The sequence below is a fragment of the Panthera leo genome, chromosome B1, assembly GCF_018350215.1.
Source record: "Panthera leo isolate Ple1 chromosome B1, P.leo_Ple1_pat1.1, whole genome shotgun sequence".
Classification (NCBI taxonomy): Eukaryota; Metazoa; Chordata; class Mammalia; order Carnivora; family Felidae; genus Panthera; species Panthera leo.
In genome coordinates this window covers 30,831,293-30,858,745 of record NC_056682.1, presented here as the reverse complement: position 1 = coordinate 30,858,745, position 27,453 = coordinate 30,831,293, and the positions used below count along the sequence as shown (strand labels likewise).

Sequence of the window (27,453 nt, the reverse complement as noted above, 5' to 3'; positions counted from 1 at the left end):
AACATAACCTGTCTGTCCATGTTCTGGGAGCTGGTGGAGAGAGGTCCTGGGGTTTCCGCTCCTCACCCCACGTTTTCCTCCAGTCTTCCTATTTCTAGCTCCCGATGCCATTCTGCTCTGTACTGTGCCCGGTGTGACCAAGTATGAATACTCTCATTTCAGAAATCTAGAGAGAATGAGTCTTGCGGTGACCTGACTGGGGATGTGTTGGTCACAGGCCAACAGGTGTCACATGTCCCAGCTCATATGTGAGAGAGAGGGAGCCTGGGCTCCTGCTGCCCTATCGTTAGATTTTTCAGTAATTCCAGCCTTCTCATCCCTCACCTCACCTTCCACAGTCCCCGTCCCTTCCTCCTACCCTTCCCTGGCCTGCCCCGGTCCGTTCCTTCAGGACCCACCTGCTCCACACTGAAATCCCTCCCCGGACTCAGCCTCTTCTCCAGTTCTTTGTCCTTGTAGGTTTGTGTCTTTGGTCTGTCCGTGTCTGGTCATTTTAGTGGGATTTGAGGATGGGGAAGAGGTGGCCTTGTGTTTGGCCAGGAGGTCAGTGCTTATCATGATGAGCCAGGTCCTCAGCTCTTCTTTGCTAACCCCGGGCGTTTAGGCGTTGCTAAAAAAAAGATTATTCATGACACTTTTGCCAAAGGTGGTAAGGAGGACTTGATTCAAGGGAGGACGCACTTTATTCAGGGTGTGGGGACCGCGGCATTGGGGTCTGGCCGTGAGAGAGACTGGCCTCAGCCCCAGATACAGCATGGGCAGGTGGGAATTTGCAGCTGGGCAGCACGTGGGGGTGTCAGTGGCTGGAAAATTGCCAGGAGGAAACAGCAGGGTGAGGGAGGTTCTGGCTCAGCTGACCTAACAGGATTTTTGCTGAGGGCTGGCCGGGGGTGGGGAGGGGAAAGGATCAGACCCCCTGGGGGGTGGTGGAGGATGAGACGTATGGTCAGACCTCAAGGGTGATAGATAGGGGCGACCCTGGCTGAACTGACATGAGATTCTTGCTGACCCTGAGCAACTCAGGGACACACCCAGAAGCTCCGAGGTCAGGACCTAGTTTAAAAAGAGCTCAGCCGAGGATGGTTAGCGTCTGGTCAAGGAGGTACTGGGTCAGTGTCCAAGTCAACTTGGGGGGAATTGTTTTTTAAGTAAACAGAGAAAGAAATAAGGTAAGGTATTATTTGGGAATAAAGAAGGGAGAATACAGCGAAAATAAGGAAGATTTGTTTTATTCGATTTGGGTTAATAACTATAGAGCTTATGCCCCTTGAAGGAAAGATACTTACTAAATATGTCAAGTTATTCTATTTAGCTCATTCTAGAGGGTGTGATCTAGTTATATACGTTGATGGCATGTATTAGATTGATTACATTAAATATACGTATAAGGAGCTGCTTTATTTATTTTTAAATGTTTATTTATTTATTTATTTATTTAGAGAGTGCACATGCATGCATGGGAGCAGGGGAGGGGCAGAGAGAGAGGGAGAGAGAGAATCCCAAGCAGGCTCCATGCTGTCTGCTCAGAGTCCAGCTGGTGGGCTTGAATCCACAAACCGTGTGATCATGACCTGGGCCCAAATCAGGAGTCTGGTGCTTAACTGACTGAGCCACCCAAGTGCCCCAAGACCCCGCTTTATCTGAGGCACTGTTCTGGCAGACTGTGCTTACATCTTTATACAGCATCACCGTGGCCTCCTTCACTGCAATTCTCCCTGCCTTATTTGATGCAAGTAGTACATTTGTTTGAGTGGGCAGAGAAGGCTAGACGTGGTGGTGAAGAGAGACGTCTGATACTTTTCCAAGGCGTGAGTGCCAGCACTTAAAAAAAAATAAATATAAATGAATGAACACATGAATAAATAGAATAAGCAAAGCTACCAGGGATTTGTGTACCCAGGAAGTGAAACGTCTCTCGTTTTGTGCTTCTGCTTTCCCTTGTGCGTGGACCGTTCACTCCGGTGCCTTTGTGCCCAGGGTTTCCTAGTACGGCAGAGTAGAGGCACGATGCGTGATATGGGCGAATACAGAGTACTTCCTAGTGGTTAGCCTGACAGGCCTCGGGAGCAAAAATCGTGGCCCAGGTGTGAACGGCTCAGCAAATTCTGCCGCTGCGGCCGGGCTGATGCCTGTGAATCAGGCACGGGATTTTCAGTCTTGGCCTTGCGTGGCTCTGTAGTTACAGTGAGTTGACTGAATCAAAGTGCAGCTCTACTTGTCTAATCATTGCTGAGGGTCAGTTTTTGAGGCCTTTTCAAATTTTTCATACTGGCTTACCGTTTATTCCCAGCGCTTCACTTTCTGTTTGCTTTGGCCCTGCACTGGATGCCTCTGAAGACATTTTGAGACCTTATTCAAAACAGTAATGTGGTAACCTTGATTTCAGAGGTTGTAAGCTTCACTATTATTGAGGATCGTATTGTCCCACTTCTTTAGACTAAAGATCTTGAGGGGCGCCTGGGTGGCTCAGTCGGTTGAGCGTCTGACTTCGGCTCAGGTCATGATCTCACAGTTCGTGAGTTCGAGCCCCGCGTCGGGCTCTGTGCTGACAGCTCAGAGCCTGGAGCCTGTTTTCGGATTCTGTGTCTCCCTCTCTCTCTCTGACCCTCCCCGGTTCATGCTCTGTCTCTCTCTGTCTCAAAAGTAAATAAACGTTAAAAAAAAAAAAAAATTTAAAGATCTTGAAAACGTACATTAAGTAAAGATGGCTTTAAAGCTGATGCATCGTGATGTAGCCAACACGCAAATGTTCGCTCCACGGAAGCGGTTTGTGTGGCTGGTGTGGCCTACACAAGACAGACGTGGCTTTTGTTGTCCATCCAGTGAGTGAGGACTCAGGAATCATCAAATACCCGTTCTGAGCTCAGACGTTGAAAGCCCTGGCAAGTACAACGAAGCGTGTTTGAGATTCCCAGCTCTCTGGTTGCTGCCCAGGGAAGTTCACACGTGCTTGATACAGAGCCGGTCCCAAAATGTTGTTCCAGATCACTCTCTCTTTGCGTGGCGGATTGTTTTCAATCCAAAATGAGATTCCTTTTCGTATTGACTGATGGTACTCCGCAGTCTTTCGTTGTGAGAGAGAGCCATTCAGGAAAGTTGAAACGAGCGCGCGGTCGTCCGCGTGTCTACTAGGGAACAGATGAATAGAAAATAAAAATATTCCTCCGTGGTTCGTTTTGGCCCGATTCCAGCTGTGCTGTAGATGAAAACTGCTTCGGCATTTCCCTCTCTCGCTCCTTCATCCCGATTCTGTGTTATTCTATCTTAATTTTCTTACGTACCTTGGATCAGTGAATGTGCTATTTTTCTCATGACGTCATCCGCGTCTCTAATCCTCTGATTCCTTTCATGCGAGCTCCAGGATATCTCTGTGGTACCATTATTTTTCCTGAGCGCTAGCTCCAAGTTACTGTGGGAGGATTTATTTTCAAGCCTTGGCATCTGCATGGCCTGGCCCATAACACCCAGCGGCTAGCCCCCGCTCATTATGAGACAGGGGGCTTGGCGGTAGGCTAGGAAGCCAGAGTGAAATGGCCGTGAGGGGTGGTCATCAGTAACAGGCGGCTGCCCGCAGGATCTGGTTCGGGCTGCTTTGGGCAGACGGTGCTGCGACGGGGCCCCTGCATGCCAGCTCAGCTTTCGAGTTGCGGGAGAAAGGGTTGGCTGTGATGTTTCACGGGGCTATGTTCTCAGCTACGTGCTGGACGTCATTACATACCCTCAGATGGGAGAGTCAACCCAATAACTTTCCAGTTCCCAGTTGGGGAATAATTCTGGGAAGACGTTTGGCTCTAGTGCAACAGCTGCTTTACTGGGCTAACAGGAACCGGCAGACATTTGGCAAATGGAAACGCACAGGCCCACATACACCCAAGGCTCACGAGTCTTAGCCCTTGCCAAACATGCACCCAGTGGGAGACTCTGGATTTTCACTTGAGAGGCTTCCAGTGTTAAGTTCATGGTCACTTCCCTACAAGGCCTTTTGAAGATTGGGCCGCTCTCCTCTCTGACAGTCACCACTAGTGGGCAGCACCTCCCCTCCTGTGGGTGCCACCTGCCTGGCTCAGGCCTGCTTAGCTACCAAGCCGATGCCTTCACTTCCAGCCTCAGATGCCAACTGTTTGCAGGGCATACCAATCCTCTGGGCAGTACTGGTGTCACAGAAGAGGCGGGGAACTGCAAAGTGATCGTTTCCTTGGATCAGGACAAGATGACACTGCAAAAATAAAATATTCGAGGGCTATTTCCCTCTAGAAGGATCACTGAATGATGCATTGAAGGACATCTGTCTGGGACCTCTGATCCCCTCCCGGGTACTTTGGTCCTGGAAGCCTGTGCCTCTGTTCCCTAGTAGCTAGCCAGCTCTCAGACATTTCCTTGAAGTAAGTAAATAAGACACCAAGGTCAGAACGGAGACTACCTCCTGAACCAAAGGCACGTCACACGTTTTTATTAGATTAGGTTCCCACTGCTGGGGTTATCTCTGTACTAGAAGCTGTTTGTGTTGGGCCGGTCTGCTGCATTATTTAGAGGCGCTGAAATCTGCACCACCTTCCTCCCCCACCTACTGTGCCTCTGTTCTTCTAGTCACTTGATGAGTTTATAGTTGTAACAACAAAACCTCGTAAAATGGGAGAACGTTAGCTATGCTTTTCTTTCAATATTTCCAGAGAAGGAATCCGTGCAATTTCCTGTGATGGATGACTGCACAAATTCCCTGTGAATTTTGCATGTATTTTACATCAGGGAGCGAGGTCCTGTGCTGTCCCCTTGGAATCCTCCAAGTGCAGAGCTGAAAGTCACCACAGCCCTTTGATCTGCCCCACGCCTCAGAAACCCTTCTGACCACATCCCTAAAAACACGTTTCAGTCTGTCCTGAATCTTTTGGGTGAAGGAAGATCCCACTCTTATTTTTAAAATCAGCTCTTGAAAGGTGAGGTTTACATATAGTAAGTGCACACATTTTAAGTCAGCAGTTGGTGAGTTTTGACGAATGTCAAAATCAAGATATAGAGCATTTACTCACTCCAGAAGGTTCCCACGTGCCCCTGTTAGCCTGCCCTTACTCCCCACCTCCCCACTCCCACCCCCACCCGCCCAGGAAACCACTGATGGGATTTTTATAGGTAGGTTAGTTTTGCTGGCTCAGAGACTTTATATGTTGAATTGTACACCAAGCACTCTCTCTTTTGTCTGGCTTCTGTCACACGGCATATTTTTGAGATTCCTCTATTTCCCAATCAGGAAGGGACGAAACTGAATTTTAATCCCCATTGTACTTGACAAGGAATAAGACTTGGTTGAGCCTAATTCATGCCTTTTCTTCCCAGGTGGAGGCTACTGAGGGCCTGGGCTTTGTTTTCTTTGTTAGGAGTTTGGCCCCGGGGGTGACTGTCCTGCATTTGCCCTGGATTCAGGGAGTTCCTCAAATAACAGGAATTTCAGTGGTAAAACTGGACAGGTCCCAGGCAAATTGGGACAAGTTGGTCACCCCAGCTCCCTCTGGTAGGTACTCTAAAGCACCAGAGATACGAGCTTCTAAATAATAAAGGAAGGGCAAGAAAAATGGACATTTCATTTTTGTTCACCTTGAGGCTGTCGGCGACATGGGACCCACCTTGGGGAGAGTCCCTCTGGAAGCTGTCCAGCTGCGGGGGTGGCTGAGGCTTGTGTTGATGACAACTCCTGTTGTTGTTGTTTTTTTAATACTTCGGATTCCTATTTTATTAAGGGCATATTATGTTTTATTACTATTCTGCTTTCCAGTATACTATTTTAAGAGCTCTGACATTTAAAAGTTTAAATGTAACCAAGATTACCAAGTATGTATCTGAAAGCACTAAGATTAACTAGTAATTATTATTGTTTCAAGGTGCCTGGTGTGATGGACTCCAGCTTGATGATTTTGATGTGCTTAATTTTAAAAATCCAACCAAGTTTCCAGCTGAATTGCAAGGCATTGCTCTAACATGGCTTCTCTGAGGACGTGAGCTAATGTCTTATTTACATATGAAATAATTCATTAGCTGGATGTGAGCAAATGTCTTCACCTGTTGATGTTCAAGTAAACTGCAATCTGCCAGCTTTCTTTTTTGGGGGTGGATGAAATGCCTGGCATTTAACTGTGCCATAGAGTTTTCCACATGAATTCTGAAATACGATACTCTTATAAGCATGCAGGATTCCAAGGGCAGTATTGCCCTTTTTTTAAAAAAACATTATTTATTTTTGAAAGTTGGGGGGTGGGGAGAGGGGCAGAGAGAGAGGGGTACAGAGGATCAAAGCAGGCTCTGCGCTGACAGCAGAGTGCCCGATGTGGGACTCAAACTCACGTACCATGAGATCATGACCTGAGCTAAAATTGGATGCTTAACCTACTGAGCCATTCAGGCACCCCTAAGGGCAGTATTTTCTAAGTAGCACTGGAGATGTCATGGCAATTTTGGAGTATGTTTGTGAGCCTTTACGTATTATACAAGGATTGTAAGATTTTTTTTATGCTTCTTTTCAGAGAGGTGTGTTGTTTTTTTCCTTTAATTTTTTGATGTTTACAAATTACACAAGGAATGCATAAATATATTCACAAAGGCAAATTTTAAACAATAAAGAAGCAAAAAATGAAATCTCACCTTTACTTTCTCAATCCCTGTCCCAGTCACATTAATGGCCTTCCTTCCAGAATTTTTATGTATAATTGAAATCAGCCTGTAGTTTTGAATGTTTTTTTTTTTTCTCTGAAACTGAAGCATACCATAGATATATATTGGGTTTGGTTTTTCCATTTAAACATATGTTTTAAATTTTGGGGGGGTTAGAATATATCAAGTTTACTTCATTATTTTTAAAGCTACATTGATTCAGTAGTATGAAGGCACCTAAATGTATTTAATCATCCCCCTGTCCATGGCTATTTAAATTATTGCTGTTTTTTTGTCATGTTATTATAAACTTACTTGTATGCCTCTGTTCATATGTGCTATTATTTCTCTAAATATCTGAGAATGGAGTTGCTGTGTCAATGGATAAATTAAAATTTTGCTACATGCTGCCAGATTGGCCTCAAAAAAGCTGTACCATTACTCCTCAAAGGTTGAATTCTTTTTACATGTGAAAAATTTGAAACAAAGTAGAAATGGATAGTTAAATTTTGCAAGCTCAAACAGCAAATTGGGAATTTGCTCTGCTTTTAATAAAATCTGATTTATTGCTTACTTACACATTTGACTTGTATAAAAGTTCTCAGAAAAACTTGCCACTTGGGTATTGATTTATTGACCAGTTATAATCTTGTGGACTTTACATGAGCTCAGGATTAGAATGAATTTTAACGTTTTTCCATGACTGACTGATAAGATGTTTCCATCACAAACTCTAAGGAAGATGTGACCGGTGTGGGATGGTCAAGACATGACCTCCACCCAAAGCGTCTTCCACACCGAAGCTTAGGGTAAGAGTCTAGTTCTTTAGCATTTCCTTAATATCTCCGTTTCCATTTTTATTTTTTTTTTAATTTTTTTTTTAACGTTTTATTTCTTTTTGAGACAGAGAGAGACAGAGCATGAACGGGGGAGGGGCAGAGAGAGAGGGAGACCCAGAATTGGAGGCAGGCTCCAGGCGCTGAGCCATTAGCCCAGAGCCCGATGCGGGGCTCGAACTCACGGACTGCGAGATCGTAACCTGAGCTGAAGTCGGACACTTAACCGACTGAGCCACCCAGGCGCCCCTCCGTTTCCATTTTTATAACTCACTAATCCCTTCTCAAATCATTGACTCTGTCAAGAATTTTTTTTTTTTTTTTTTTTTTTTGGCAAGAATTAGTAACGTGATGGCAAAATGTTGCTAAGACTTCACATTATTTTTTTATGAGGTGACAGTATCCCTGGTCCACCATGATGTATTATCATAAGTCTCTAAAATAAAACTGCTGCACTTGTCAGAGTACATGAGGCAGGTGAGTGTTGCTAAGATGATGTAGGGGTTTTCTCATCACTTCATTTTACCCACTTCTCCCCCACTCAATATGTCCTTTTATGTTTATAGAAACCCATTGACCTCATTGGGTGCAGATCAAGTCATGAAATCAAACAGCTAGGAATGTGAACGGCAATTCCTATTTTGTGATAGGACTGATAAAATTTGCAGACGACCCTTGTGCGAAATGAAGGGCTTTTGATGCTTTGATGTAATTGTAACGCTTTTTTAGAATTCTCAGTGGTTCCAAAGCTGAGCTCTATCCCTTTGACCATACTTGCTGTTAGCACCCAGTTTCTACATTTACTTCCTGCTCTTTCTCTACCTCTTATTGCCAAAGTAAGCCAAGGCCTGACTTCTGCAAAATAAGAGCGGAAAATGCATTTATTTATTGTCCAGATATCTTTGAGTACGTAGTGCGTCACAGGCATTGTGTTAGGTTCTCCAGGCAAAGATTAACAAGACACGGGTCCCTGCCTGTTGAGAGGCTAGATGGGTGCACGTGTAATCGCAGTTGAGGACACTGAATGCTGTGGTTCAGGTCCATACCCAAAGCCACAAGATACCTGAATAGGGAACAACCAACACGAGGAGGTAGGCAACTTGGGAAGCCCTTCCTGCAACAGAGTTCACCTCCTCGAAGTCCACTGGCAGTAACAATGTAGCCTGTTTCAGGAAAAGAGCGGCGGGGGGGGTGGGGGGGGGTGGGGTGGGGGGGGGGAAGGTCTCCTAAAACTGCTTCTCCATACACCTGCAGACAGACTTCCCAAATGTCGGGTCACAGACTAAAGTCAATACCATTCAAATGCATTAGGCTGTAAATATCAAAAAACCTGGCCAAAAGTGGTTTAGCAGTCAAGGCATTAATTTGCTAAATCGGCTAGAAATCTGGGGTAGGTAGGCCTATTTTGTTCAGTAGTTCAGCGTGTCACAGATGACATGCTCCCACGCCGTCATTTTCCCACATGGTCATTGAACGGCTGTGGGAGCTTAAAGCTCTGTGACCTCACCTACCTGAGCACGTCCAGCAACCCCCAGACTTTGATGATAGCCCTCTCCGAGCCGCTCCGCGTCTTGTACTTTGTTCCCCTGGGCCTGCTCGCTGGCTGGCTGGCTGCTCACACGCACTGCCGCCTTGGAGGGCAGCGGTAACTGAGCCCTGAAGCGAGGCGCCATGTCTATGGGGCTTCCCTTGTCAGGACCAGAGTTTCTGAGGGAGTTTTCATTTCCAATTTTGAGGCCCGTTCTGTTCTCTGAGCCATTGTTTCTATAGGATAGGGTGTTTGGGGACCAATTTCATCTCTCTTTGAGTACGAACAATCAAGTATAAAGTAATATCAACGTAGGAGCTCCTGGGAGGGTCCGTTGGTTGTGTCTGACTCTTGATCTCAGCTCAGGTCTTGACCTCAGGGTTGTGAGTTCAAACCCCACATTGGGCTCTGTGCAGGGTGTGAAGCCTACTTAACAATGACAACAGCAACAACCTAATATCACTATAAATTCTTTTATTTTTCCCACTATATCAGTAGTGATTATACTCAAGTGTTGTAATAAGTATGTTCTTATTTGAATTGTTCATGCACTAAGACTCATACACATTAATAACCTCAAAGACCCTTAATGTTAAACATTGCTTTTCTTTGGGAATATGGGTGATGTTTCTTCATCTGTATGTATGTATGTATGTATGTATGTATTTATTTCGATCTCCCCTCCATCTATTTATTTATTTTTGCACAGTAGAACTTCTTGTATTGAGCATATGTTTTCTAGAAATTTGATAAAAAATTCAACTAAAATTAAAATGATAGGAAAATGTTTATGTCCTTTGTGCATTTACAGTCTTACTCCTGTTGACTGCCATAGGAGAGGTGGATCTTACCTGTTCAAAGTATTAAGCGTGCGCCTATAAACTATAATTTATACATCGTATTACTGAGGGTTCCTCACGTAGACCTAAAATTCTTGACCGAGTTTGTGGCTGTTTTGTTCTTTCCGCAATGACACATGTGCGTTAGGAAATCAAGCTGGGTGCCCCGTATGCATGATGAACTTTGGAGGGCAGAGCTTTCTTCACTGTTTCTCTTTGGGGAGAGAGAGAGAGAGAGAGAGAGACTCTAAGATGATTAAATGGACTGGGGCACTGGAGACTTTGAGAATAAGGAGAGTTTATTTCTCTAGGTCATAGCTTCCCACTAAGGTCAAATGTGGCCCAAGGGCTAAGTGGAATAAAATGATTTGGCAGTCCCATATCTACCAGGTGGTTTGGTCAAAGTACTCAGTTGTCCGGATCGTTGGTTTCAGAGGATGTAATTAGCTTGGAGATTGATTGCTGTCTTGAGGATTGACTTCTGTAAAATGTCCCTCCAGCAGAGAGTCTAAGCACAGACTCCTGGGCAGTGCGCACTGAAGTTTTAGTTGCTAGTGAAGACGTCAGCGGTACCAAGTACTGTAGGAAGCCGTGCGGCCGACTTGGGAAGATGGCTGTTTCACGACCCACTTTACAGAGTTTAGTTTTTGTCCCACGACGTGGAACAGTCGGGAGAACACTGAAGTGACACATACATACACTAAATGGAATAGTCCTATGTGATCGTCAAAAAGAATCGGGCGCTAAATGGAACAACTCCGCCTTCACTGACATGGAAATAACCACATGGTAGTTTTGTGGAAACTGCAGGTGCATGCGCCGTGTCTCACGTGTTTTCATTTCTGTGCAAAAATTTACTTCATTGTAGTTTTGTTGAATGTTTATTTATTTTTGAGAAAGAGCACAAGCGGAGGAAGGGCAGAGAGAGACACACACACAGAATCGGAAGCAGGCTCCAGGCTCCGAGCTGTCAGCCCAGAACCCGTGGGGATCGAACTCATGAGCCGTGAGATCACAACCTGAGCTGAAGTTGGACGCTCAACTGACTGAGCCACCAAGGCGCCCCAAAATTTACTTAATTCTAAAAAGCATTTTTCCCATTCAAATTTTAGCATCCCCGATGTCACCGTGTATTTTATAGTTGCTAGCCTCCCTCCAGTTACCGTCGGCAACAACAGGGAGGTAGTTGTGGTGGTCCTCATGGCCACGCATGGGCCCGTCCTTCCAGTCTGCACGAAGGGAACTGCAGCCCTTTGATGTTTCAGCAAACCATTCAAGGACCATTTGAGGAAAGAATATAGGTCAAGTTAATGCCTGAAAACGTTCTCTGACACCTGGTAATGCCAAGCAAGCATGGACACCAAAACTTGGGGATTGTGTCAGTGGTTTGGAAGGAAACCCCAGAGAGGATGGTGCTGTGTGCTTTTAAGCAATGCTGTATCGCTAACAGCCTTAATGGCACAGAGCAAAACATGGTAGAAAACATAGGACATCACATATTCAAAAATGATTCAGAGTTGGACTCTGAATCTGAAGACATTTTAGATGCTTTAACCAATTCAACTTTTATTTTTCTAAGTATTCACAAGAATGATAAATCACAAAAATCTGTAAGCAAATCTAAAAGAGCTCTTCTACTAAGTATAAATAAAAATTCTAAGAAAGCATTAGATCATAGTTTAATTGCAAATGCTTTTCTCAGTGACACAAAAAATTAATGGTCCGTCTTATAATTTATTTTTCCTAGATTCAGTTAAATGTGCTATTTTATCTTCCTCCCTCCTTTCCTTCCTTCCTTCTTTCCTTCCATCTATGTATTTTTTTAAAAATACGGAACATGAAAAGAAGCTGTTAATAGAGGAGAGGGACCTGGGTTTCTGGTACACGGGAGAGGGAGACACTTCTCCTATATAATATTTTATTTTAGTCCTTATCAAAGCTATACATACTCCAAGTTTAAATAGCAAGTTTGTGTTAGCTTCTCAGGTTACTTAATGGTTTTTCAGTATTAGGCCTTATCTACTGGCTGTATCTTGGAAGCTACTGGCTGTATCTTGGGTTGATTCTTATATCGTCTCCTACTCAAAAACTCACCCTTCTTGTATCCGCACCTTCCACTTATATTACCGTATTTGATAGATTAATATTCACTCTACATTTTTATGGCTATGCAAATGATACTCATAGATGAACCAGCTGGTTCACTGTTTACTTATTTGCCCTGAGTTGATAATGGAGTCTTATTTATTTTTTTAAATTGCTTTGTTTGTTTTTTTTTTTTTTTCCTGTACTTATAAGCAGTTAAGCCCCAAACTCTTTGACCAGTCAGAAATAATCATTCCATTCTTTCTCCTGCCAGGGCTGTTTGCATTTCTGTTCTAGTTTGAACTTCAGCTAATGGCTTAACATTTACATTCATAATCATAAGATCCCTGGAGCTTATTTTGTTCATCTGTGAAGCCCCAGAGTTCCCAGTTTAATGCTTTCCAAATAGTAGAACTCAGTAAAACCTTGCTTTTTAGGGGTGCTGCTCTGAGTCAGTGGCGCTGCCTCCTGTCTCCAGGTGTGTTGGCTGCAATAGAATCAGAACGTGAGACGTAGAAACCCCCACACGCGGCTTTTTAATAACGAAGAATAAATTCTTTGCGTGCCTTGAGAGATATCACAGACCCTAATGCAGGGTCATGTAGCCTTGCCATGAAAGTGGCAAGCAGGGGTTTAGCAGAACATTCTAGAACTCTCTGAAGTGGCTTTGCCAATAAGCCCTGGGCGACATTTCAGCTCCTGTCTCCTGGGGGGCGGGGGGAGGGGGGTGGATAGTGCCTTAGGCCGCCCTGCAAACTGTCAGTCCTGCTCTGGTTTCTTCTTCATCTTCTCACTCGTTCTAATTGTTACCGTGGAAGAAATGGAATCCCTTTCGAGATTAGGCTCAGACGCTGTCAGAGGTACCTTAATGTGCTTGTGAAGCTTATTGCAGATAGCGGTAGTGGGGAGGTAGCAATTGCAATAGTTATCTCAAACACTGGAAGTTGTTTGAGTTTCACGAAGCAAATGATTTAATCCCAGGCAGGAAACGACGACACACTCAGTGGTGCCATTGTGAGTTTCGCTGCCGCTGAGGCGTTTAGCAATAGGGTGATTTATGAGCCACGGCTGTCTGCCGCGGTTGTGTTTCGCCCATCGTTTCACAAAGCCTTAACATCTTGTAGCCACAGAGGTGTTCACTTCCGACGGGTAAAAGGTTCCATAGTAAAATTTTTCGCAGCAAGAAAGTCTTCATCTATTTCTTACGTTAAATGTCAAGAAACACAGTTGAAGGGGAAAAACAAACACCCAAACACAGTGGAGAGGATTTGTAGTTTGTGATAAAACTTCTGTTCTCCGTAGCTACCTGGGTCATCAGCATTCTGTGTATTTGTGTTCGCAGCTCAGAGAGGCATTTACAACACAGTACCTGCACCAGGACTGGGCTTCCCAGGGTCAAGCAGTTTGATGGTTCCTTTCGTAAGGAGGAGCCTCATTTTCTGATTTTATGTTTTCCCTCCTTAAATAAGAGGCTTGTGTTTTTTCTCCTTCCCCATTCTCACCAGATGGACTAAGAGGGACATAAACACAAAGGGGGACATAAAACCCTGGGATGGTGATAACAAGGGGATAAGAATTGTGAAGAAATAGTATTTTTAGGAAAATCAAGGAGTAAGCGAGTAAGAAAAAATCTGCAACAGAAGTTGGAATAATAAATTGTAGTCAGATGGAGGTCTCAAGGTTTTTTATTTTTTAATGCTTATTTGTTTGTGAAAGAGAGAGAGAGACAGAGCGTGAGCAGGCGAGGGGCGGAGAGAGAGAGGGAGACATGGACTCTGAAGCAGGCTCCAGGCTCTGAGCTGTCAGCACAGGGCCCGACGCGGGGCTTGAACTCACCGACCATGAGATCGTGACCTGAGCCAAAGTCAGACGCCCAACCGACTGAGCCACCCAGGTGCCTTGGAAGTCTCAGGGTTTTGAAATGGGCTTCTGTATTAATCGTCCTCTGATAGGTGTTCTAGGTGTTTCAAACAATGGGATTTGTTATGGGAATTGGTTAGTTACAAAGGCTTGGAAGGGTTGGTGGAGCAAAAGAACGTAAGGGAAGTTACGCGGAACAAGTAATGGGAAACAGCTACCATCCGTGGGCTGGAGAAGCATGGCAGGGAGATTGGTTGACCCAGAATGCAGGACAGCTGGCCTCCAAGGTTCCGCTGTTGGAGGTGAGCAGGAACCTGTGCGCTGGCACTGAAATGTCATTGCCACTGCCGCTGGGGCTGTCACCACAGTCTTCGTGGCTGGTGTCTCCACTGCAGCCGATAACGATCACAATCCCAGGTGCTGCTGCTCTCTCTGCTAGGGGAGAAGCCTGTAGAAGAGGCTCCTTCTTGCCCTTCCACTTCCCAGCCTCCCTACAGCGCTCCCATTGGCAGGACCTAAATGCAGGCCGGTCGGCAGGGGGTCCTGAGAAATGAAGTCTGCAGGGTCTCTCCCTTCAGTGCAGAGCACAACACACAAAGATAGGAATGGAGCTGAGAAGCCAGCAAGCCGATGACTAACACGACCTCCTGTTAGAAAAAAGAGCTCCGGGCCCTCTGTGCCCTCCGTGAACCCACTTGCAGCCGAGAGTGCTGTAATCTTGGGCAAAACCCATGGTAACACTAAGCCCAGTATTTGAATTCTCAAAGGAATGTGTGTTCTGTTGGGGGACGTTGGTATGTCTGGAAGAAAGTAGTCTCCAGGAGAGAGAAGGTCTCTACTTTAGATTCTCTCCTTTTGTGATGGACTTATATAAAGCATTGACTCCTGGATCCATTTTGGTGGAAATTGTCTGCAAAATAAAAGGGCAAAATCTTCCATGTGCGTGTTCTGTTCTCCATAGGAATTTGTAAATCGGTATATTTCAAGTCATTCCGGGAAAAAAAAAAAAAAACGCACATAAAAAGCAACTTTATCTGGTCACATAGAGCATCGGCCTGGCATGAGAAAGCCGGAGGATTGAGCGGATCTCTCGGCCGCATGCTCGGGCTGGCAACCCTTCTGTACGGGCTGGAGCTGTGTGTTGGCGTTAAGATTTCAAATGCCCGTAACTCGGAGTTCTCTGTAGGTTTATGCTTGGCTCATTGGAGTCAGTGTGCCGTGTACCAAAGATTACGATTCACCCAATTCTGTGCACCTGAGATGTACTTTAAAAGGAAAAAAGCCGGGGTGCCTCGGTGGCTCAGTCAGTTAAGTGTCCACCTCTTGATTTCAGTTCAGGTCATGGTTTCGCAGTTCATGAGATCGAGCCCCGAGTTGGGCTGTGCGCTGACGGCACAGAGCTTGCTTGGGATTCTCTCTCCCTCTCTCCCTGCCTCCCCTCCTCAAGTAAATAAACAAATAAAAAATAAAAGGGAAAAGGCAAAGGAAGGGTTATACTCAAAGGTAGAGCACTTAGCTTACTCTAAGAGGCTCAAACCAACCTTGGTGGTGATGTAATGGAGACAAGACACGAAAAGGGATTGGGCTTTAGGGGAAGATAGCTAGTTTAGTCAGGGCATGGTCATTGGTGATTTTCTCTGGGCTATCCAAGTGGATATTTCTAGCATGCTATTAGATAATCTGGTTGGAGCTCAGGGGAGCAGTCTGGATAGAGTATAAACGTAGGATCTATCAGTAAGTAGGTTTAGTTGAAACCTGAGTAGGGTTGGGAAACGGACATGTTGGCATATTTGAGACTAAATCATTGAAGAGGATTCATTATGGGAGAATGTGCTAGAAGTAAATAGTCATCCCCCCGTTCCTCCTCCTGCCCAACCATATTGGATGTCATTGTCCAGAGGTTTAAAATCTGAATTTGTGTCCTTGGTTTAAGTAATCACACACAGTACACCAGGCCACTGTTATACCAGAGCATGAATTCTAACCTGGAAGCAACTGTGCTTGGGGACGATGATTGACAACTTAAATCTGGACAATGGAGCTTTTGGACTCGGCCCAGAGGGGTCAGCTCTGGCTTTCTCCAGCTGTGCCCCTTCATACAGGACGAGGAGTCCATAGGCTAAGGTCACGTTCTCACCTGTGGCCATAGAGCCTGTGCCTCCCCCTTAGAGGTCACACTCCAAGTACCAGGATCCCAGAATTCCCTGCCCCAATGGCCAAAGTGGAGCTCACTTCCAGAGCCCTCAGTGGCCACTTCTCTGTTGCAGGTATGCACCCCTGGGCTTGGTGCCCAGATTGGTGAAGGGGTGACTACAAAGGTGTGGAATGTAAAAGAAAAGTTTTACACTGGATACTTGTTAGGCTAGATTTTATCCGAACTGCTCTAATAGAGGAGAGAGACTTCAGTATAGAACTGAGCTCACTTCTGGGCGCCTGGGTGGCTCAGTCCATTAAGTGTCCGACTGTGACTCAGGTCATGATCTCGTGGTTCATAAGTTTGCAGCCTGCGTTGGACTCTGTGTCATCAGCTCAGGGCCTGGAGCCTGCTTCAGATTCTGTGTCTCCCTCTTTCTCTGCCCCTCCTCTGCTCATGCTCTGTCTCTCTCTGTCTCAAAAACATTAAAAAACATTAAAAAAAAAAAGAACTGAGCTCAACTCTGAATACAACAAAGGCTGTTGGGGATGTCTAGCCAACAAGCAGGGTGAGGCAATCAGTGTATGGAAGGTTACTAAGAGGACAGCAGGGGTAGGAAGATGTTTGCTAAACTGGCTTCAGGATTCATGTTGGAGGCAGGTCAAGGACTTAGACATCAGTTGTGGGGGATGAGGGACTTGGTTAAATATCAAGGGTGAGGAGGGGATTATCACCAAACCAACACGGCAGGACTCTTTGCCGAATCTGGGCTCTGGAGGCCGAGGGCAGGGCAGCCGGCCAAGGTTGTGACATAGTGAGAAGAGGGCTCAGAAGAGCCTGATTAAATTTGGTCAGAGAGGGAGCTTTTGTCAGGACAGAGCTTGGACTTACAGGTTCAGGTGTTCATGTCTGTGTCACAGGGTCCCTCATGGTGTGGCTCAGAGCCAGGGGCAGAAGGAAAAGGGGCCAGGCACCCTGGCGTTCCAGCTTGGAACCCTGAGGAATCTGAGAGGTCTCGGTTTGAACCTGACTGCCCAGCCACCGGTTCTTTTGCAAGAGTCTAAAAGGCTGATGCCTGAAGGGATGGGGCAGAGATTGTCTGATGGGGACTCTCAGCTGAGCAACTCAGGAGCTTCAGGAGGCACCTGGACAGTGGGGGTGGGGAGGGACAAGACCCAGGACAGGCCACGAGGGAACCCCTCCCCCCCACCAAAGAGGAAGGGAAAATGGTGTCTAGCCTGGGGTGGTGCTGACTGAGTGGAAGGGAAGGCCTGAGGGGTTAGGTGAGGCTGTCTGCGAGCCAGGGAGAACCTTTCCCTTCTCTTTTCACCCTGTCCCAGGCCCCAGTGAGAATCACGACCTATGGTAGAAAACGGTGTCGATTTTGAATATACGTTCTCCACATTTGGTGTGAACTGTGACTTTGCACATTAAAAAATATATATATCCATGAATGGGGGCTCCTGGATGGCTCAGTCGGTTGAGCGTCCGACTTTGGCTCAGGTCACGATCTGATGGCTCATGGGTTCGTGCCCCACATCGGGCTCTGTGCTGACAGCTCTGAGTCTGGAGCCTGCTTCGGATTCTGTGTCTCCCTCTCTCTGCCCCTCCTCCACTCAACTCTCTTTCTGTCTCTTCCTCAAAAATAAACATTACAATTTCTTTTTAAATCTTAAAAGAAAATCCAGGAATGTATATATGTTAAGGTGGAAGGATCGAAGATCCAACACTCAGAATGATTTACAGGTGCTGAACGTTTAGGCATATGGTACTCCGGACCCCGTTTTTACTCTTGCCTCAGGCTCTGCACTGCCAGGAAGGGGCTGCAAAGTTGCTGACTGGCCTAGAGCACAGGCCCAGTTAGGGGGCGTGAGAAGTTTCCAGGCCCAGGGGCAGATGGACAGGCCTGATTGAACATGTGCGATTGAGAGAGGGCTACACGACATAGAATCGATAAGGGGCAGGTAGGACTCATGAAGAGAGGTGGTGGAGAAGAGGGGGAGAAGATGGGTCTAGAAGCTAGTACGGGAGTGCTTGGAGTCCAGTGGCCTGCCCACACACCCCGACTGGGCTGGAACCAGGCCATCTGCAGAGGTGCATGTATGGCACCCCTCCTGCCTTTAGTTAGAATTTAGCCTGGGGTGATCGGGGTCTTTCCCAGGTGCCAGCACCATTCTTTCACATTAAAAAATTTTTTTTTACTGTTTATTTTTGAGAGAGAGACAGAGCATGAACATGGGCGGAGGGTGGGGGTAGCACAGAGAGAGAGGAAGACACAGAATCCGAAGCAGGCTCCAGGCTCTGAGCTGTCAGCACAGAGCCTGACGTGGGGCTGGAACCCATGAGCCATGAGATCGTGACCTGAGCCCAAGTTAGATGCTCAACCAACTGAGCCACCCAGGTGCCCCGCTTTCACATTTGGAGTTAGCCCTCAGAACCTTAGAGAAAATACATGACCTGATGGGGTTGTGTGGGTAAGTCAAGAAAGTTCACGTGAAACGGCTTTAAAAATAGCAACAAACTATGAAAATTCTGGGTGGTAATATGTGGCCTAAATTGTTTTTCCCCAAGAGCTTTCCTATATTGAGGTATTCTTTGTGGGGCACACAGTTTTATGTTAGAGTTGTCTTTAAAAGCAGGGATTACTAGGGTGTCTGGGTGGCTCAGTCGGTTAAATGTCCCACTTTGGCTCAGGTCATGATCTCACGGTTGGTGAATTCGAGCCCTGCTTCAGGTTCTGTGCTGACAGCTCGGAGCCTGGAGCCTGCTTCGAATTCTATGTCTCCCTCCCTCTCTCTCTGCCCCTCCCCTCCACACACTCGGTCTCTCTCTCTCTCTCAAAAATGAATAAACGTAAAAAAACTTTAAAAGAAAATAAAATCAGGGATTACTTCTGAAGGACATTTTGAGGGGGCACTTTTCTTTTCCTAAATAAGGTATATGTTCTCCCCGAGCAAGCTGGGTTTAAGCCAGGTAATGTTTTGGTGGGGGTACCTGGGAGCACCACGAGCAAATCGTTCAAAAGAATCAAGCGTTGTAGTGGGGCCACTGATCTTTCCAGTCCTTTAGCATTAGCCAGTCGGAAAATTCTGCTCCCCACTAGAGGTTTCAGCTCCAGATAAATGATTCAAACTTCGTTAGTAGAGTGCGGCTAATAATACGCGTTGCCTTCTGTTTTCACCAGTCTGGGTAGGAATAACAAAAAAAGAGTTTGTGTGCTTGCAGAAGGAAAGGAGCACATAAACATATCGTAAAGTATAGTCGGTCTTCTGCTTGTCTGCCACTCCAAATTCAGCCTCCGCAGTTAGCAATCTGGCACCATTTGCCAGCATTAATTTGATTCCATTTGTATTCCAAGTTGCAATTCCCTTTACAGTGCACTTTAGTGCTTAAGATCTATTTGTCAGCTGTTATTTAAAGGAGCGAATAAATTTTTCAGTATGCAGTAAACGCAAAATAACCCAGAGAAATGAAAGTTTGAATCCGAAGTTGTTAAACGGGAGAGCCAGTGAAGAGGACTGTGTAAAACTAGTGAGCTAATGGCATGCAAGTTAGTCACGTTTTTATGGATTTGCCATAGTTGAATTGCCTTTGATTTCTTTAAACGTTCCAACTCTTGGGGCGCCTGGGTGGCTCAGTTGGTTGAGCATCTGACTCTTGATTTCTGCTCAGGTCACTATCTCACAGTTCGTGGGTTTAAGCCCTGAGTAGGGCTCTGTGTTGACAGTGGATCCTGCTTGGGATTCTCTCTCTCTCTCTCTCTCTCTCTCTCTCTCTCTCTCTTTCTCTCTCTCTCTGCCCCTCTCCTGTTCACACACTCTGTCTCTCTCTCTCTCAAAATAAATAAATAAACTTAAAAAAATAAGGAATGTTCCAACTCTTGTTATAGTGGGTATTGCCCTAGAGTTGGAGAGAAGTAAGGAACTCAGTTGTTTCCTGAGCCACCTATAGAAATTGTTCAGTATCATCATTCATATTCTATAAATTTTTTTATGTTTATTTATTTCTGAGACAAAGACTGAGCATGAGTGGGGGAGGGGCAGAGGGAGAGGGAGACACAGAACCAGAAGCAGGCTCCAGGCTCTGAGCTGTCAGCACACAGCCCGACGCAGGGCTTGAACTCACAAACCGTGAGATCATGACCTGAGCCAAAGTTGGATGCTCAACCGACTGAGCCACCCAGGAGCCCCATCATTCATATTCTAGACCGTGATATCCTCAGTGAAATATGGTGGACCCTTGAACAATGCAGGTGTTAGGGGCACCACACCCCACACAGTCGAAAAATCTGCGTCTAACTTTGGAACCCCCAAAACTTAACTACTACTAATAGCCTGCTGTTCGCTCGAAGCCTGAAGGATAATATGAACAGTCAGTTAACACATATTTTGTATATTATACGTATCATATACTGTATTCTTACAATAAAGTTAGCCAGAAAAAAAGAAAATGGCTATTAAGAAAAACATAAAAGAAAATACATTCACACTATTATACTGTGTTTGTTGAAAACAAATCCACAGGTAAGTGGACCCACAAAGTTCAGGTCTGTGTTGTTCCAGGATCAGCTGTAGTTTAGGGCTTTTATGGTTCTTATTTCAGTCTTCTTGAGTGTTGACCATATGAAGCTGTAGGTTTAGGGAAGGAGCTCACTGGGCAAAATGCCATCTTTTTAAAAATCTTCCCCAGAGAATTTTAGTGTGGAAGAATCTGATTAAAAGCCTACTTTAATATGATTTTGTGTGTGTCTGTTGTGTATGTGTTTTAGGGAAGTAGCTAGAAAATACTTTTTAAGGTAAAAAAATAATGGGAAATGTTTCTGGGAAGTTAGGTCCCTTTAACTTTCCTCTCTGTTAAAAAGGTATTCCCGCACTTTTAAAGATGGCGTCACTCCTGCAAACTAAACAATTCAGATGGATGTCCTAGAACCTCACACTCTCGTTTTTCAAAAGCCATGTTCTTTTTTAGAGCATGAACATACATGGATGTATCTTGCTTAGATTCCACAGGCTTGTTTTAATACTAAAGATTGCATATGCACGGAACCCCGTGCTCTTCTCCCCTTCCTTCCTTTATCAGGGTTCCAGTAGAACTTGGCTACCGAGCCGGCAAGCCCTCGTTACAGTGAATGAAGGGTTCATAATTGCTACCAGTCTCAAGTCCCATTCATGTTATGAATACAATCTGAGTGGACCTAGAAACTGGCCACAGAAAGATCTAGCCAGAGCTGGTTTTGGTGCCTGTTACCCTTAACTAATGTGGACGAGCAGAGATGATGCTCAGGCCATCTCCATTCTCTGAAGCACAGGAGGCAGGCGTTGTGTCCTGCTGCTGTCCTGTTCTTTGGATCTTTGCCGTGGCACAGCCAGGGCGAGGCAAATAAAGAGTCACCTGCGTGCCATATAGCAGCAGCCGCCAGCCACTGGTGTCTGACCCACTCACTCAAGACACCTGTGCCTGCCCCCCTCCTGAGTTAAGTGTGGACCCACTTCTGTTCTAATCATATGCCACCAATCTTAATCTTGTATCTTGATCACTGTCTCCGACTCCTGTGGATTGGACTCCAGTTCTTCTCTCCCAGTTAAACAGCCTTGATTCCTGTTATGCCTTCAGTGGAAACTTAATGCTCTAACTCAAGTTCCTGCGTTCCTGGTCCTGTTGGTGACCAGTTGACCAGCAACCACTTCATGTGTGAATGGCCTTTCTTCTCAAATTCTCTACTCTTTCACATCTTCAAGTTTGTCTGTTAACTTTTGCTGACCACCTAAGTCTACGTGTCATTAAATTCCCGGTGTGTATGTAGGTGAGCATTTTTTTGGTTTTTTAATGTTTATTATTTTTGAGAGACAGAGCATGAGCAGGGGAGGGGAGGGGAGGGGCAGAGAGAGAGAGAGAGAGGAAGACATAGAATCCGAAGCAGGCTCCAGGCTCTGAGCTGTCAGCACAGAGCCTGATGCGGGGCTCGAACCCACAAACTGTGAGATCATGACCTGAGCCGAAGTGGGATGCTTAACTGACTGAGCCACCCAGGCGCCCCAATCTTACTTGATCTTTAATTGTTTAAAAGCCTTTTGTGATTAAATGACTTCTTGCTGTAGTGTTGGCACCAAAGAGTATATATTTATTTGAGAGAGTGTGTACCAGCATTAAACAATTAATTTTTATGAATTCTACTAGAGAATATGTTTTGTTCCTCTGGAAGCATTTATTTGGGCTTTTTTTTCCCCCTGCAGATAGATTTTTTTTTTTTTTTTTTTTTTTTTTTTTTTTTTGCCATTTCCTTACATTTAAAAACTCAAATCAGGGGCCACAAAATCATCAGTGTCAGGAACACTTTAGAAATTCTGTTACATATTGTGGTATTGTGTTAATCCTTTCTCGGTTATAGAAATAACTTCTTCCTGATTGAGTCTGCATCCACGATGTCAGGAAACAACTGCTTACCACATCCATCACTTCTGTCTGCACAGGATCGTGTTTCAAAGGTTTCCCAATTAATCCTGTGGAAGTTAGAATCACTCATAATTATAATCCTGTTATGCCGCCTTTATTTCTTGATGTGCTTGTTAATTAACGTCCATCCTGCAGCGGTGGTCTGTAGCATGGTGCTATTATTGGCTGTTTTGTCTTTAAAAACCTCTTTTCTACCATTTTGACTAAGGTTGATTCACTGCACTTTGTTGAAATCGATCATTTTGGATGAAAAAAAATATCTATACCATATATTCATTCTGGCTACTTTTGCGTGATTTCACTTTTTTTCAGTCCATCAATGCCAAGCTGGTTGCTTACCCCTTTTTGACTTCCTTTCTCTTGCTCTTTTGTTTTTTAAGAACTGTCTATCTCTTTCTTTCTCCCGCCCTCTCTGAGACAACACCTCTGGGGAGAAAAGCCGATTGGCGGAGGCAGCAGAATAAATTCTCATTTCAGAACCAGGCTACACACTAGTCCCATTTCTCTTTTTATAAAATCAGGAAGAGGGTCCCTCTGCTTGGTGATCCCCCCCCTGAACAGTCTCTAGGGTGACAGCGTCGTGACTGACTGCGAGGCACTTTGCAAGCGCTGTAGTGTCCTTCATTATAGCCTCAAACTCCTCTGTATTCTAATCTCACCAGGTAGACTCCAGACGAGCACTAAAATTCTTGCGCACATACTAACGTTTTCTTTTCTTCTTCCAGGCACTGACTTTAACATAGATAGCTTACCTCTGCCTCGGAAGGCCCATCACGACTGGGCCCTTTTTCACGAAGAGTCTCCGAAAAATAATTACAAGCTCTTTCACAAGCCAGTCATCACCTTGTTCAACTACACTGCCACGTTCAGCCGACATTCCCACTTGCCACTGACCACCCAGTACTTGGAGGGCGTAGAAGTCCTGAAGTCACTCAGATACCTGGTCCCTTTGCGGTCCAAGAACATCCTTCGAAGAAGACTTGCTCCACTGGTGTATGTCCAGTCAGACTGTGACCCGCCATCAGACAGGGACAGCTATGTTCGAGAACTGATGACTCACGTTGAGGTGGATTCCTACGGTGAGTGTTTACGAAACAAGGATCTCCCTCCGCAGCTAAAAAATCCAGCTTCCATGGATGCTGATGGCTTTTATAAGATCATTGCACAGTATAAGTTTATCCTTGCCTTCGAGAATGCGGTGTGTGACGACTACATCACTGAGAAGTTCTGGAGACCTCTGAAACTGGGGGTGGTCCCTGTGTATTATGGGTCCCCCAGCATTGCTGACTGGCTCCCAAGTAATAGAAGTGCTATTCTCGTGTCTGAATTTGCTCACCCTAGAGAACTGGCAAGTTACATCAGACAACTGGATCACGACGACAGACTGTACGAGGCCTACATAGAATGGAAGCTGAAGGGTGAGGTCTCGAATCAGCGACTTCTCACAGCACTCAAGGAACGGAAGTGGGGAGTACAAGACGTCCACCAGGACAACTACATCGATGCATTTGAGTGCATGGTGTGCAGCAAGGTGTGGGATAATATCCGGCTTCAGGAGAAGGTGAGAGAATCAAGGTTTGGCGAAGAGGCTCTAGGAGAGCCATCTCGATGGCTTCTGACATTTTGCATCCTTTTTTTAAAAAAAGTTATTATTATTATTATGTTTTAAAGTTTATTTATTTTGAGAGAGAGCAGGAGGGGCAGAGAGAGAGGGAAAGAGAAGAGAATCCCACGCAGGCTCTGTACTGTCAGCACAGAGCCCGACACGGCACTCAAACTCAACAAACCACAAGATGGTGACCTGAGCCAAACCCAAGAGTCGGATGCTTAACAGACTGAGCCACCCAGGCGCTCCGCCATTTTGTATCCTTCTGTAGTGACCCCTTCGTACTCCTCTTCATTCCCATTAGAGAGACCAGGCTCTGCAGGAAGGTGAATATTTCATTCCTCTCCTTTGAGGACTTCATTCCTCATGAAGTTTACTAGTCCTGTCCTTCTTCCCGAAGGCCTTAAACTCCCCTTTATTGTTTCTTCTGAAGGACACCATGCTGCAGGTGCTGGGCAGTGATAGAAGCAGGCTGCAGGAGAGGGAAGAAAATAATAAAAAATGGGAAAGTTCTAAATCTCATCCACATTGTCAGGTCTTTAACTTTTCCATCAGTGCTCTAGTTTCTGTCAGACTCCTTACACATTTGCCTCACAGGCTACTGCTTGGAAACTTATTTTCATTTCACATGTGCAATCTAACACCTCTCTCTCTCTCTCTCTCTCTCTCTTTCTTTCTCATTCTTGCTCTTTCTCTTTCTGGAACATGCTTATTAATATAGGGAAAATATTCAAATAATGATGGAATAACCCTTAAAATATTTCTTTTTCTTAAACTATTATAAAGAAATTTCTTAGTAATGTCTTCAAATTTCTTGATGCTCCTGGGAATGGTCTCACTTTATATATAACTAAATTTGTTAGAAGGTAGCTTATTGAAAGAAAGAGAAAGATTAGTTTAATTTACCTTTGAAATTAAAAGAGAGTGGTGCCCAGGTGGCTCAGTCAGCCCCTAAAAGTCAGCCAGCTTTGGCTCAGGTCATGACCTTGCGATTCATGGTTTCGAGCCCCGTGTTGGGCTCTGTGCTGACAGCTCAGAGCCTGGAGCCTGCTTCGGATTCTGTGTCTCCCTCTCTCTCTCTGCTCCTCCCCTGCTCACACTCTGTCTGTCTGTCTCTCTCTCAAATAAATAAATGTTTAAAAAAATTGAAAAAAAAAAGAAATTAAAGAAGAAATGAGATGGCCCACTTATACTATACTACTTGGCCATCACTCATCAGTCCCTTGTCCTACTCCCATATACACGTAACGTTTCATCTAAGTTCTCTGGACACAAACAATTTTTGTTAAATACTGAAATGTTTATTTTGGACAGCATATTAATTTCAGGTCAGACATAAACCTGAACAGTTCATTGAATTATTTTTGTGTATTGTATAGATAAGGCTCTCATATGAGAAATGTATGTATTTTTAGACAAATTTTAAAATATTTGAAAGATTATTTTCCTCATTTTAACTAGTATAAAAATTTACATTGTTTTATCTGGTTTTATATAACAAAGATTTACTCATAAAATCATTTCTTTTAAGCCAAGTGACTTGGTTGCTGCACAAACACTATTACATCATCCTTCTCAGAGAATGCATCCTGACTGGCAACGACTTCCTCTTTGACCTAAGTTACAGGGCCACGTTACAGCAAAAACCAAAATCCGCACACTGCAGAAAACGTGAAAAAGTAGAGACCACATTAATTACCCATGCCATCCTAATTACTTATTCTGAAAGTCTGTTAAAGCAGAAAACAGAACTTCTGAGGGTGGTGATTTGCCCGGGGCTGCCAAACAAGATCTGTGCCAGGCTTGGACATGACACTCACAGAAAACCAAAGAACCCCACAAGCCCTAACTGTGTCCGCACCTCACAGACGCCCTTTTGGAATGATTGCTGGGGACTGGAAGAGAGTGCATGACGACGTTGGTGGATAGCTTTGTAAAAGTTATGGGAGAATGTGTATATTCCTGCATTTCCAAAAAAACAGCTAACTGTGGTATTTCCGAGTGCCTGAAGGTGATGTAATTACATGTCCTTCTCTTTGGAGTCTTTGAAGAAAAGTAGATGGAGTAGGCTGTCCTTTGGCGTGTTCTTATTCCTCCCCGAGAAGTGGTCAGTGAGGATGATTAAAAGGCTTTGCTTGCATTTCAATGGATGCGCTACAGTTCTCAAATGCTAATGTGCTCATTATTGAAAAGCAGAACAAAATGTACCGTGAAAGTAAATTAAAAGGGTATTAAGACCGGTTCTTTACTCTGGCATTTATTCATTTGTTTTACAAGATTTGTTACAGCTTCCATATGCCATGCCTTAAAGTAAGCTGCTTATATATGTTTCTTCACTTTTTCTCTTTCAGCCAAGGAAAAGCTAAAAGAAATAATTTGATTTCCTCTGACTCTGATTATTTTTCATCTTGTGGCTGGCAATAATTTAATCATTGTATTTGGATGTAGAAACTACCGTAAGAATATCAAATGTATCTCCCCTTTCTCTACTCTGCTTCTCCCCTGCTCTCCCTCCCCACAGACCTAGTGAGTTATCTATTGCTGTGTGAATAATAATGTCACAGACTTAGTGGCTTAAAAACCACACATATTTATCATCTCACGGTTTCTTGTGGGTTAGCTCATGGCTTAAGCGGGTCCCCCGGAAGCCTGCAATCAAAGTATCAGTCAGGGCCGGGTGTTCACCCGGAGGCTCAACTGGGGACAAGTCTGCTTCTAAACTCACATGCTTGTTGGCAGATTCAGTTCCTACAGGCTGTAGGACTGAGGGCTTCAAGTTGCTCGTTGGCTGGAGGCCGGAGGCTGCCCTTGGCTCTGAGAGGCCACTACATTCCTCGTCCATGCGGGCTTCCCCAGCATGGCTGCTTACTTCCTCAAAGCCAGCAAGGGAGTGAGAGAGTTCAGCAAGATCAGTGCTGCAACCAGCATATATGATCATGTGCACACAATCACATACATTCTCTCACCTTTGCCGTATTTTATTGGTTAGAAAACAAGTGAAGATACCTTGCACGCTCAAGAGGAAAGGAATACAAGGGCATGAATACCAGGAGGCAGAAATCACGGGGGCCATCTGGAGTCTGTCCACCACACCTGTTGAATCTGAGTAGGCTTGTTCTCTATGGTGTTTGCTTTATTTACCCCATGTAGGGGGAAGTCTTTCGGTATTGAATTGACTTTAGTCTGTAAAAGAACATTTACCGATACACCATCCTGACCTCAAAAAGGCCATAATAGGGGAGACAGCATATAATCGTCAGAGATCTAACTTCACAGGGGATAAGCTTTTAAAAAATTAGCTTTGAGGTATAATTGATATACAATAAACTGCACATATTTAAAATGCGTGGTTTGATTAGTTATGACCTATACCTGTGAAACCATCACCCCAATCAAGATGACAAACATTTCTGTCCTCCCCAGGAGTTTCCTCATGTCCCTCTTTAATCCATCCTCTCTCCACCCCCTTTCTC

General features: G+C 44.9%; 1 protein-coding gene across 4 annotated transcripts in view; it reads left to right on the top strand.

The window, feature by feature from the left end:
* FUT10 (fucosyltransferase 10) overlaps window positions 1–27,453 on the top strand; it is an 88,884-nt gene that overhangs the window by 54,104 nt on the left and 7,327 nt on the right. For all 4 annotated transcript variants that reach the window (XM_042934500.1, XM_042934502.1, XM_042934503.1 and 1 more), the window contains one exon: window positions 23,100–23,935. In XM_042934500.1, coding sequence (XP_042790434.1) covers window positions 23,100–23,935 — 836 coding nt within the window. The remainder of the gene's footprint in view (window positions 1–23,099; window positions 23,936–27,453) is intronic.